The sequence below is a fragment of the Oncorhynchus clarkii genome, chromosome 24 (genome assembly GCF_045791955.1).
Source record: "Oncorhynchus clarkii lewisi isolate Uvic-CL-2024 chromosome 24, UVic_Ocla_1.0, whole genome shotgun sequence".
Lineage (NCBI taxonomy): Eukaryota > Metazoa > Chordata > Actinopteri > Salmoniformes > Salmonidae > Oncorhynchus > Oncorhynchus clarkii.
In genome coordinates this window covers 22,046,860-22,060,611 of record NC_092170.1, presented here as the reverse complement: position 1 = coordinate 22,060,611, position 13,752 = coordinate 22,046,860, and the positions used below count along the sequence as shown (strand labels likewise).

General features: G+C 44.6%; 1 protein-coding gene and 1 pseudogene across 2 annotated transcripts in view; one reads left to right on the top strand and one right to left on the bottom strand.

Annotated features, from left to right (window-relative positions):
- LOC139382722 (autism susceptibility gene 2 protein homolog) overlaps positions 1-4,861 on the top strand; it is a 33,573-nt gene extending 28,712 nt beyond the window's left edge. The window contains exons 4-8 of one of the 2 annotated variants that reach the window (XM_071126827.1): positions 2,546-2,617; positions 2,738-2,809; positions 2,934-3,072; positions 3,187-3,270; positions 3,407-4,861. In XM_071126827.1, the coding sequence (XP_070982928.1) occupies positions 2,546-2,617; positions 2,738-2,809; positions 2,934-3,072; positions 3,187-3,270; positions 3,407-4,533 (1,494 nt within the window). In that variant the 3' untranslated portion in view covers positions 4,534-4,861. Of the gene's footprint in view, positions 1-2,545; positions 2,618-2,737; positions 2,810-2,930; positions 3,073-3,186; positions 3,271-3,406 lie in introns of both variants that reach the window. The other variant, XM_071126826.1, reaches the window with a different exon arrangement.
- A 10-nt stretch (positions 4,862-4,871) lies between these two features.
- Positions 4,872-13,032, bottom strand: LOC139382606 (histone H4 transcription factor-like; annotated as a pseudogene).
- Between the last annotated feature and the right edge of the window lie 720 nt (positions 13,033-13,752).

Here is a 13,752-nt window from a genome sequence, read left to right as displayed (position 1 = left end):
GAGGGCAAGTTAGTCAGGATAATGTCTATGAGGGTGCCCATGTTTACGGATTTAGGGTTGTACCTGGTAGGTTCCTTGATGATTTGTGTGAGATTGAGGGCATCTAGCTTAAATTGTAGGACTGCCGGGGTGTTAAGCATATCCCAGTTTAGGTCACCTAACAGAACGATCTCTGAAGCTAGATGGGGGGCGATCAATTCACGTATGGTGTCTAGTGCACAGCTGGGAGCGGAGGGGGGTCGATAACAGGCGGCAACAGTGAGAGACTTATTTCTGGAGAGATTCATTTTAAAATTAGGTCGGGTGATTGTGGAGGCCAGGTCATCTGATGCAGCACTCCATCACTCTCCTTCTTGGTGAAATATACCTTACACAGCTTGGAGGTGTGTTTAGGGTAATTTTCCTGTTGAAAAACATGAGTACCAGTAAGCGCAAACCAGATGGGATGGTGTATCGCTGCAGAATGCTGTGGTAGACATGCTGGTTAAGTGTGCCTTGAATTCTAAATAAATCACTGACAGTGTCACCAGCAAAGCACCATCACACCACCTCAATGCTAAACGCTGGGAACCACACATGTGGAGATCATCTGTTCACCTACTCTGTGTCTCACAAAGACACGGCGTTTGGAACGAAAAATCTAAAAATTTGGACAGATCAGACCAAAGGACAGATTTCCACCTGTCTAATGTCCATTGTTCGTGTTTCTTGGCCCAAGCAAGTCTCTTCTCATTGGTGTCCTTCAGTAGTGGTTTCTTTGCAGCAATTTGACCATGAAGGCCTGATACACGCAGTCTCCTCTGAACAGTTGATGTTGAGATTTGTCTGTTACTTGAACTCTGGCACTGCAATCTGAGGTGCAGTTAATTGTCGATTTCTGAGGCTGGTCACAAATGAACTTATCTTCCTCAGCAGAGGTAACTCTGGGTCTTCCTTTCCTGTGGCGGTCCTCATGAGAGCCAGTTTCATCATAGTGCTTGATTGTTTTTGCAACTGCACTTGAAGAAACTTTCAAAGTTCTTGAAATTTTCCACATTGACTGACCTTCATGTCTTAAAGTAATGATGGACTGTCATTTCTCTTTGCTTATCTGAGTCTTTCTTTCCCTAATATGGATTTGGTCTTTTACCAAATAGGGCTATCTTCTGTATACAAACCCTACCTTGTCACAACATAACTGATTGGCTCAAATGCGTTAAGAAGAAAATAAACACCTGTTAATTGAAATGCATTCCAGGTGACTACCTCATGAAGCTGGTTGAGAGAATGTCAAAGCTGTCATCAAGGCAAAGGGTAATTACTTTGACGAATCTCAAATATAAAATATATTTTGATTTGTTTCACACTTTTTTGGGGGTACTACATGATTCCATATGTGTTATTTCATAGTTTTGACATTTTCACTATAATTCTACAATGTAGAAAATAGTAAAAATAAAGAAAAACCCTTGAATAAGCAGGTGTGCCCAAACTTTTGACTGGTACTGTATATATACTTCAAAATGTTTACTTAACAAAAATATAAACGCAACATGTAAAGTGTTGGTTTCATGAGCTGAAATAAAAGACCCCAGAAATGTTCTACACTCACAAAAAGCTTATTTCACAAAAATTGTGTGCACAAATTTGTTTCATCCATGTTAGTGAGCATTTCCCCTTTGCCAAGATAATCCATCAACCTGACAGGTGAGGCATATGAAGAAGCTGATTAAACAGCATGACCATTACACAGGTGCACCTTGTGCTGGGGACAGTTAAAGGCCACTCTAAAATGTGCAATTGGCATGATGACTGCCACCAGAGAATGTAATGTTAATTTCTCTACCATAAGCCACCATCAATGTCATTTTAGAGGAATTGAACAAAACCTTCAACTGGTCTCCCAACCACAGACCACATGTAACCACGCCAGCCCAGGACCTCCACATCCAGCTACTTCACCTACAGGATTGTTTGAGACCAGACACCCTGACAGCTGATGAAAATGTAGAGTATTTATGTCTGTAATAAGCCCTTTAGTGGGGAAAAACAAATTCTGGATTGGCTGGGCTTTGCTCCCCAGTGGGTAGGCCTGGCTCCTAAGTGGGTGGGCCAAATAAATCAAACACATGGTTTGCAGGTGTTTGATGCCATTCCATTTGCTCCATTCCAGCCATTGTTACGAGCCGTACTCCCCTCAGCAGCCTCCTGTGGTGTAAGTGTGTGGAAGGTGTGAGAACCATGAGACTCCTAGGTTTGGTATTGTAGTCAATATACCCAGAGGAAGACAGAAGCTAGCTGTCCTCCGGCTACACCACTACAGAGTGCGGCTGAGGCTACTGTAGACCTTCATTGCAAATCAGTGTGTTTTAATCAATTATTTGGTGACTTGAATATATTTTGTAAATCTAAAGGGGTTAACTTTTTTCATGTTTCACTTTTTATTTTATTTTAATTCTGAAATTCACTGAGGATTATCCTCCCCTTCCTCCTCTGAGGAGCCTCCACTGTGTGTCATGAGTTACTAGTGTGTAATCAACAGTCTATATTTCCTTGTCTTTGTCAGACATCAAACATTCTAGACATGGCATCTAGACCTAGGACTGGGTCACACAAGCTGCTCCAGAAGGATCCAAGAGTGAGTATCCTTTTGATTATTTGCAATTTAATATCTACATATATTGCCAAAATGTTCTCATTTGGAAAGTGTTTTGAGTTCTGTTTCTATTCTGACCTATTGAATTCGTTGTTCTCTCAGAGACCAGGAAGGTGGAATACAATGCATGTCCGCATTGCATGGCAGATACACCACCATAAGCTGAGAGTTAAGGTATGAAAACATGTTGAACATCCACTAAAATGTGTATGAAACCCTATAAATATTATTTGTATCCAAACCAAACATTATAACTGAAGCTATTTTTCTGTCTGTCCGTCCTTCCATTTCTCAGCAGAAGATGCAAGTGGACGCAAATGCAATCAACTTTGGTGTCAAACCGGAATTTCTGACTCAGCCTCCTGGTTCTGACCTGTTTCAAGCCATCCCCCATCAGCGGGACGTTATTCAGTACTCCACCCCACTCTCTAACCCAGGTGAGGAAAGGGACCAAAGACTAAACCTTAAAAATATGACTTGTCTTACTATAGTACTGTCTAACATAGAGAAATTACTCAACATAGCATTTTTCCATTATTCTCCTGCTCCAGAGTCACACAGTAGACATCCTTTATTTGGAGGTTTGGGATCACTGAGGGTCACAACCTTTGGTGGACTGCCAAACCTAGCACTAAGTGAGTAGCACCTTCAGTCTCCCTTCAGTGTTGGTTCAGTATTATGTTAAAGACAATATAATCATAAATGAGGGGATTGCGTTTTCAAGCTCACACATTTCTTTGACTTGCTTATTCTTCCTCCTCTTAAAAACAGACTATCCCATGATCTATCACAAAGACAATCTAAATGTACCAAGTGGAGAAGAAGGAGGAACTCCTGAATGGTGGAGCAGGAAGCAGAAGACACCCCCATCCTCTATATGTCAACCTGAACGCTCTACAGAACCTGAACAACCAGGAAGAGATTCAATCAGGGAACCTCAGGACAGAGAATGGGGACAGCAGCTACACCTACCCAGAGAGAAGATGGAGGAGAAACAGTACATAGTGGAGAAACACCAAGGCCACAATGCTGCAGGGACTCATGACAGTTCACCTGCTGAAGACAAGTCTGTTCCTCAGACAATAACCTTGGAACATGGTCAGCGGTCCAATGGCAGCTGGAGCTGGGAGTCAGGTGACAGGAAGAGAAGGCTTGAGTGTAAGAACTACATAAAGGTCAAGAAGATTAAGCGGCAAAGAGAGGATGAACAGGAGGATTTCAATGAAGGTCCTCAACCCACAGAGAAACCATCCCTGGTCCCACTCACGCCAACACTCACGCCATCCTCCATGTCGATGCATCACATGACCATAGGGAACATTATTCCAAGGCTCTACCCAGTAAATAGTGTATGTAATCTGGCCCGGACTCAGGTTGGCACTCCTAATATGGGGCTCATCCCCTACCATGCACTTCCCTGGGACACCCCAAGAGACGCACTGTGGGATGTATACAGGGGTATGGACCTCCCTGTTTCCTCCTGTCAAGAGCTGGTCATGAGGGCTGATCCTCTGCATGGTGTGGTGGGCGCCAGGCTGTTGGAGGCAGCAGACTGTTCATATAGAGACCCTCATCACAGCTTTCCACACCCACCCCATCACTCCCCACTGGTCCTGAAGCAGCAGGAGAGGGCTTACCTCATGGAAAGAGAGCGTCTGCACCTGCACAGAGAGGAATACTGCGAGCACAGCCTCTATTCTGCCACCATGGGCGACCATCTCCCCCATCCCAGCCTCCTGACCTCCACCTATTCCAGGTCACATATCTCCAGGGTGGGTCTCACCCAGAGTAGCCTCCCGAACAGAACTCTTACCCCTGGGTTCTTAAACACACTGCCGCCTTTGGTCCCCTTCTCTCTCCCCTTGTCTGGTGCTCCCCACAGAACTACCTCGTTATGACAGAAATCAGAAGACCCTACTCTGTGTGCTTGCTTGCTTGCCTTAGAACTATAACTCAGTACTGCTTCAAGACAAATTCTGCCTGTATGACACAGATAAAAGACAAACTACTATGTTGAATTACATCCCTTAAAAACACCTGTAAATTGATGAACAATGACATTGCTCAACAACAAAGTGCGATCCAACAAATGTGTTCATAAAATGGACAGACAAAAAATACAAATAACTGACAAAACTTAACAAATGTAAAAATAAAAAAACAAGAACTAGGTCAAATAAAAAGCTATAGCATTAATTAAATCAGAATAAAGGAAAATCTAAGATCTATGACAATTCAAGTTGGTATCATTACTTTAGTCAAGGTTGGAGACAACAATGGTGGCAGCGTTAAGAATGAACTTGGACTACTAGAATATTGAGGGTCAGTGTGTGTGATTACACCACATCCATCCCCAGACCCCTGGCCACCTCAGTCAGGGCCCTCACAGCACCTGAGGGCCCGCAGGAGTCAGAGCCGTCCCGGGTGGCGTCAGGGTTATCCCCCACATCAGACACATTACTCAGGACGCAGTACACAGGTGAGTCACTGCCCCTGGGGCTGGGCTGGCATCTCCTCCCCTGCAGAGAGCTCTGAGGAAGAGGTGGAGCAAGGAGGAAGGGGGAGAGCCGTGACTCCTGGCTTCCCTGTTGGCAGCTCTCTTGGCTCTGCTGCTGGACCCGGGGCCCTGATGGAGCGTCCTCTTCTGAGCCATGTTCTTCATGATCTCCTGAGTCACCTCTACTATCTCGTAACGCACCATGTTCAGCCTCAGGTAGCCATCTACAACCACCTCCTTATGGTAAAACCGACTAACTCATGTTAACTCATGTGCAGGTGAAGAGTGAGTGTGTAAAGTTGTCACAGAGATGACACTTGTATTTTGTGACCATTCCACCCTACAGAGGATAATTATGCAAGTGTCAAGTAGAGCACACTTGATCAAAATTCCAAAAACATTTTTGCAAATTAAAAAGTCTAGCTTTGACACGGATATTGATTCTGTAGTTCTATTGAGCACGGAGTGACTGTTTGTCGCCCCCTGCAGCCAGTCTGAAGTACCTAGTGTACTCTCTTGTGGTGCTGGTTCATGGAGTGTGCCATGTGGTAGTAATAGTCACAGCCCTCTACAGAGCAGTGGTAGACCGCCCCCTCATTATGGGTCTCCATGTGCTTCCACAGGTCGTGCTGGTTCTTAAAGCTGGGAGACATACATCATAAACAACAGAGTGTAAGCAAAATAATATGTGCACAATATGTACAGTCCATAAGGGTCAGCAAGTTGTGGGGACTCTGATGAGTCTGTGGGACAACAACCTGCTCTCACAGAAGTTACAGGGAAAGGGTCGCTCGTCACAGTGGCGGAACTTGATGTGGATCTTCAGAGTGGCGAGAGAGGTGTAGGTCATGTCACACAGGGGACACTTGATATGGTTCACTGAAAGGCAGGATAGATCACTCATAAGGTTTACAGTGAAAGAAACTGGACACAGACAACAGCCATCATCAGCTAATCAAAATATCTTATTGATAGCAATACAACTAAAATAAATCTGCTTGACTAATAGAGGTACATGTCGAAGCCAGACTAGAAAAATGAGCTAAATATGAGCTAAATCAAGACAAAAGGAGATGATTGTGGACTACAGGAAAAAGAGGACAGAGCACGCCCCCATTCTCATCGATGGGGCTGCAGTGGAGCAGGTTGAGAGTGTCAAGTTCCTTGGTGTCCACATCACCAACAAACTAACATGGTCCAAGCACACCAAGACAGTCGTGAAGAGGGCACGACAAAACCAGTTCCCCCTGAAGATTTGGCATGGGTCCTCAGATCCTCAAAAGGTTCTACAGCTGCAGCATCGAGAGCATGGTTGCATCACTGCCTGGTATTGCAACTGCTCGGCCTCTGACCGCAAGGCACTACAGAGGATAATGCGAACGGCCCAGTACATCACTAGGGCCAAGCTTCCTGCCATCCAGGACCTCTATACAAGGCGGTGTCAGAGGAAGGCCCTAAAAATTGTCAAAGACTCCAGCCACCCTAGTCATAGACTGTTCTCTCTGCTACCACACGGCAAGCGGTACCGGAGCGCAGAGTCTAGGTCCAAGAGGCTTCTAAACAGGTTCTACCCCCAAGCCATAAGACTCCTGAACACCTAGTCAAATGGCTACCCAGACTATTCGCATTGCCCCCCCCCCCCTCCACTCACCACTGCCACTCTCTGTTGTCATCTATGCAGTCACTTTAATTAACTCTACCTACAGTGCCTTGCGAAAGTATTCGGCCCCCTTGAACTTTGCGACCTTTTGCCACATTTCAGGCTTCAAACATAAAGATATAAAACTGTATTTTTTTGTGAAGAATCAACAACAAGTGGGACGCAATCATGAGGTGGAACGACATTTATTGGATCTTTCAAACTTTTTTAACAAATCAAAAACTGAAAAATTGGGCGTGCAAAATTATTCAGCCCCCTTAAGTTAATACTTTGTAGCGTCACCTTTTGCTGCGATTACAGCTGTAAGTCGCTTGGGGTATGTCTCTATCAGTTTTGCACATCGAGAGACTGAAATTTTTTCCCATTCCTCCTTGCAAAACAGCTCGAGCTCAGTGAGGTTGGATGGAGAGCATTTGTGAACAGCAGTTTTCAGTTCTTTCCACATATTCTCGATTGGATTCAGGTCTGGACTTTGACTTGGCCATTCTAACACCTGGATATGTTTATTTTTGAACCATTCCATTGTAGATTTTGCTTTATGTTTTGGATCATTGTCTTGTTGGAAGACAAATCTCCGTCCCAGTCTCAGGTCTTTTGCAGACTCCATCAGGTTTTCTTCCAGAATGGTCCTGTATTTGGCTCCATCCATCTTCCCATCAATTTTAACCATCTTCCCTGTCCCTGCTGAAGAAAAGCAGGCCCAAACCATGATGCTGCCACCACCATGTTTGACAGTGGGGATGGTGTGTTCAGCTGTGTTGCTTTTACGCCAAACATAACGTTTTGCATTGTTGCCAAAAAGTTCAATTTTGGTTTCATCTGACCAGAGCACCTTCTTCCACATGTTTGGTGTGTCTCACAGGTGACTTGTGGCAAACTTTAAAATACACTTTTTATGGATATCTTTAAGAAATGGCTTTCTTCTTGCCACACTTCCATAAAGGCCAGATTTGTGCAATATACTATGGACAGAGTCTCCCACCTCAGCTGTAGATCTCTGCAGTTCATCCAGAGTGATCATGGGCCTCTTGGCTGCATCTCTGATCAGTCTTCTCCTTGTATGAGCTGAAAGTTTAGAGGGACGGCCAGGTCTTGGTAGATTTGCAGTGGTCTGATACTCCTTCCACTTCAATATTATCGCTTGCACAGTGCTCCTTGGGATGTTTAAAGCTTGGGAAATCTTTTTGTATCCAAATCCGGCTTTAAACTTCTTCACAACAGTATCTCGGACCTGAATGGTGTGTTCCTTGTTCTTCATGATGCTCTCTGAGCTATTAACGGACCTCTGAGACTATCACAGTGCAGGTGCATTTATACGGAGACTTGATTACACACAGGTGGATTGTATTTATCATCATTAGTCATTTAGGTCAACATTGGATCATTCAGAGATCCTCACTGAACTTCTGGAGAGAGTTTGCTGCACTGAAAGTAAAGGGGCTGAATAATTTTGCACGCCCAATTTTTCAGTTTTTGATTTGTTAAAAAAGTTTGAAATATCCAATAAATGTCGTTCCACTTCACGATTGTGTCCCACTTGTTGTTGATTCTTCACAAAAAAATACAGTTTTATATCTTTATGTTTGAAGCCTGAAATGTGGCAAAAGGTCGCAAAGTTCAAGGGGGCCGAATACTTTCGCAAGGCACTGTACATGTACATACCACCTCAACTAACCGGTGCCCCCCGCATATTGACTCTGTACTGGCACCCCCCTGTATATATTGCTATTTTTTACTGCTGCTCTTTAATAATGACTTTTTGCTTTTATCTCTTATTCTTATCTGTATTTTTTTAAACTGTAAGGTCTCCAACTGTTGTATTCAGCGCATGTGACTAATAAAGTTTGATTTGATCATTTGATTTGAATAATACTGAACAGAGAAGTGGTGGAAAACAGCACACTCACCATGCTGTCGTACTTGGTCTCTCAACAGTCTCTCATTGGCAAATCCTTTGTCACAATGCTCACACACCAGGGATTCTGTAAGAATCAGAGGGCATTCAATCAAAATAAAATGTACATGTCTAAACCAATAACATATCTGCCTGTGCTGTAAAACAGTGACTTCTGGCCAGGCAGAGCTGAGACCATTCACCCTCTGGCTCGGCCTGTCTTTGGATGTAGTCTAAGAACTTGGTGTTGCTAGAGAACATGCAGCCGCAGGTGGGGCAGGCCACCAGGCGCTCCTGAGTGTGGCTGCGCAGATGCTCCCGCAGACGGTACTTGATCTTAAAAAATGCATCACAACCTGAGGAAACATAAAGAGGGTATCAGCTGAAGCAGACCAACAAAACATCAGTATATTCAATACAGCACTACAGCAGGAAAGGCTGTGCTGATACAGTGTCATCGGAAAGTATTCAGACCCCTTGACCTTTTCCAAATTTTGTTACATTAGCCTTATTTGAAAATGGATTGAATTGTTTTTTATCCCCCTCATCAATCTACACACAATTCCCCATAATGACAAAGCAGGTTTTTAGAAATTGTTGCTAATTGAAGTATCATAGTTACATAATGTTAGGTTCTAGTTTGAAATACTTACTAGACTAGAAGTTAATAGTTACATGTATGAGGAATGTATATTTTGGGGTCAATGGAGGACACAAGAGAAAATCGTACAAGAAACAACGCTTCTATTGCCTTTATATTCTATTTCTATAGCTTCTTCAAGGTTTCCAAGATGACGTAGCCAGACGTCCTTTGTCCTCGTCTTGTCCTGGGTATATATGTTTTGTATCTTTTTGTCTTTTTCTTCGCACATCGTTTTATATTTTTTTTCTAAAAACTCAACTTCAAAACACTCTCCTGCAACCCACCTCACCAAATGTGGTAAGGATCTGTTTTTTTCCCAAAAGTATTATTCACCTCGTATCCGAAATCCACAACAGAAGCTAGCCAGAAGTTAGCCAGCTCACTAGCTAACGTTAGTATTCAGCTAACCACGGCTAATGGTCATCAGCTATCCTTTAGCTCGGAAAGCTATCGCCAGTTTTGTACAACGCGACTCAGACCAGAGCATACCGGACCCATTTTCTCTCCATATCCCCGGATTTCTACCGCAAGCTCTGGACATTTACAACTGGATCTTGCAGCTAACTAGCTACTATCCGAGTGACTAGTGGCTAATGTCGATTCCGTAGCAAACACCAATTATCCCGGAGCTAGCCAGCTGAAGAGTTCCATCAGCCACTCCTGGGCTACAATCACCTATCCGGACCCGTTTTACTGCCGATGCGGAGCCCTACTGGGCCTTCACGACTGGAATACCGATGTTATCTGCCCGAGGGAGTTATTCAACTGGAACCTCCATCGGACGTAACCTGAACGCCCATCTGCGAACTGCATCCCGCTAATCGTTAGCTGTCTTGAGCATATCGGCTGCTATCTGAACAGGTCTATTGAACAATCTTCTTGGGCCACTATAACTATAACTATTTTGACAATTGGATTGGTCCCCTCTACCACACGGAACCCACTAATCTACCGACGGAAATGCACAGGGTAGCTAAAAACAGACCTCAATCTTCTGCTCGCTTGCTACCCATGGTTCGGCTAGCTATCTGAATTGCCGTGACCCCAACTAACCTCACTACTCACTGGACCCTTATGATGACTCGGCTAAGCATGCCTCTCCTTAATGTCAATATGCCTTGTCCTTTGCTGTTCTGGTTAGTGTTTATTGGCTTATTTCACTGTAGAGCCTCTAGCCTTGCTCATTATACCTTATCCAACCCTTCAGTTCCACCACCCACACATGCGATGACATCACCTGGTTTCAATTATGTTTCTAGAGACAATATCTCTTTCATCATCACTCAATGCCTAGGTTTACCTCCACTCTATTCACATCCTACCATTCCTTTGTCTGTACACTATACCTTGAATCTATTTTATCGCCCCCAGAAACCTGCTCCTTTTACTCTTTGTTCCGGACGTCATAGACGTCCAATTCTCATAGCTTTTAGCAGTACCCTTATTCCCCTTCTCTGTTCCTCTGGCGATGTAGAGGTGAATCCAGGCCCTGAAGTGCCTAGCTCCACACCTATTCCCCAGGCGCTCTCTTTTGATGACTTCTGTAACCGGTTTCATGCATGTTAACATTAGAAAACTCCTCCCTAAGTTTGTTGTATTCACTGCTTTAGCACACTCTGCCAAACCGTATGTCCTAGCCGTGTCTGAATCCTGGCTTAGGAAGGCCACCAAAAACCCTGAAATTACCATCCCTAACTATAACATTTTCCAACAAGATAGAACTGCCAAAGGGGGCAGAGTTGTAACCTACTGCAGAGATAGCCTGCAGAGTTCTGTCTTACTATCCAGGTCTGTGCCCAAACAATTTGAGCTTCTACTTTTAAAAATCCACCTTTCCAGAAACAAGTCTCACCGTTGCCGCTTGCTATAGACCACCCTCTTCCCCCAGCTGTGCTCTGGACACCATATGTGAACTGATTGCCCCCCCCCATCTAACTTCAGAGCTCGTGCTGTTTGGTGACCTAAACTGTGACATGCTTAACACCCCAGCCATCCTACAATCTAAGCTTGATGCCCTCAATCTCACATAAATTATCAATGAACCCACCAGGTACAACCCCAAATCCATAAACACGGGCACCCTCATAGATATTATCCGAACCAACCTGTCCTCCAAATACACTTCTGCTGTCTTTAACCAGGATCTCAGCGATCACTGCCTCATTGCCTGCGTTCGTAATGGGTCTGTAGTCAAACGACCACCCCCATCACTGTCAAACGCTCCTTAAAACACTTCAGCGAGCAGGCCTTTCGAACTCGACCTGGCCCGGGTGTCCTGGAAGGATATTGACATTCCGTCAGTAGAGGATGCCTGGGTATTCTTTAAAAAGTACATTCCTCACCATCTTAAATAAGCATGGCCCATTCAAAAAAAATAGAACCAGGAACAGATATAGACTTTGGTTCACTCCAGACCTGACTGCCCTTGACCAGCACAAAAACATCATCTGGTGAACTGCATTAGCATCGAATAGCCCCCGTGATATGCAATTTTTCAGAAAAGTTGGGAACCAATATACACAGGCAGTTAGGAATGCAAAGGCTAGCTTTTTCAAACAGAAATTTGCATCCTGTAGCACAAATTCCAAAAAGTTCTAGGACACTGTAAAGTCCATGGAGAGTAAGAGCACCTCATCCCAGCCGCCCACTGAACTGAGGCTAGGAAACACTGTCACCACCGATAAATCAAAGATAATTGAGAATTTCAAAAAGCATTTTTCTAGCACGGCTGGCCATGCTTTCCACCTGGCTACCCCTACCCTAGTCAACAGCCCTGCACCCCCCACAGCAACTTGCCCAAGCCTCCCCCATTTCTCCTTCACCCAAATCCAGATAGCTGATGTTCTAAAAGAGCTCCAAAATCTGGACCCCTACAAATCAGCCGGGCTAGACCATCTGGACCTTCTCTTTCTAAAATGATCTGCGGGGCTTGTTGCAACCCCTATTACTAGCCTGTTCAACCTCTCTTTCGTGTCGTCTGAGATTCCCAAAGATTGGAAATCTACTGCGGTCATCCCCCTCTTCAAAGGAGAGACACCCTAGACCCAAACTGCTACAGACCTATATCTATCCTACCCTGCCTTTCTAAGGTCTTCGAAAGACAAGTTAACAAACAGATCACCGACCATTTTGAATCCCACCGTACCTTCTCCGCTATGCAATCTGGTTTCCGAGCTGGTCACGGGTGCACCTCAGCCACACTCAAGGTCCAAAACGATATCATAACCACCATCGATAAGAGGCAATACTGTGAGGCTGTATTCATTGACCTGGCCAAGGCTTTCGACTCTGTCAATCACCACATTCTTATCGGCAGACTCAACAGCCTTGTTTTTTTAAATGACTGCCTCGCCTGCTTCACCAACTACTTCTCAGATAGAGTTCAGTGTGTCAAATTGGAGGTCCTGTTGTCCGGACCTCTGGCAGTCTTTACAGGGGTGCCACAGGGTTCAATTCTCAGGCGGACTCTTTTCTCTGTATACATCAATGATGTCACTCTTGCTGCTCTGATCCACCTCTATGCAGATGACACCATTCTGTATACCTCTGGCCCTTCTTTGGACACTGAGTCAACTAACCTCCAGAAAAGCTTCAATGCCATACAACTCTCCTTCCCTGGCCTCCAACTGCTCTTAAATGCAAGTAAAACTAAATGCATGCTCTTCAACCGATCGCTGCCCGCACCTGCACGCCACTCCAGCATCCCGACTCTGGACGGTTCTGACTTAGAATATGTGGACAACTACAAATACCTAGGTGACTGGTAAGAATGTAAACTCTCCCTCCAGACTCAAATAAAGCATCTCCAATCCAAAATTAAATCTAGAATTGGCTTCCAATTTCTCAACAAAGCATCCTTCACTCATGCTGCCAAACATGCCCTCGTAAAACTGACTATCCTGCCGATCCTTGACTTCGGCAATGTCATTTACAAAATAGGCTCCAACACTCTACTCAGCAAATTGGATGCAGTCTATCACAGTGCCATCTATTTTGTCACCAAAACCCCATTAACAACCCACCACTGCGACCTGTATGCTCTCGTTGGATGGCCCTCGCTTCATATTCGTCGCCAGACCCACTGGCTCCAGGTCATCTATAAGTCTTTGCTAGGTAAAGCCCTGCCTTATCTCAGCTCACTGGTCACCATAGCAGCACTCATCTATAGCACGCGTTACAGCAGGTATATTTCACTGGTCACCCCCAAAGCCATTTCCTACTTTGGCCACCTTTCCTTCCAGTTCTCTGCTGCCAATGACTGGAACGAATTTCAAAAATTACTGAAGCTGGAGACCCATATCTCCCTCGCTAACTTTAAGCACCAGCTGTCAGAGCAGCTTACAGATCATTGCACCTGTACATAGCCCATCTGTAAATAGCCCATCCAAATACCTCATCCCCATACTGTTATTATTTTTTTGCT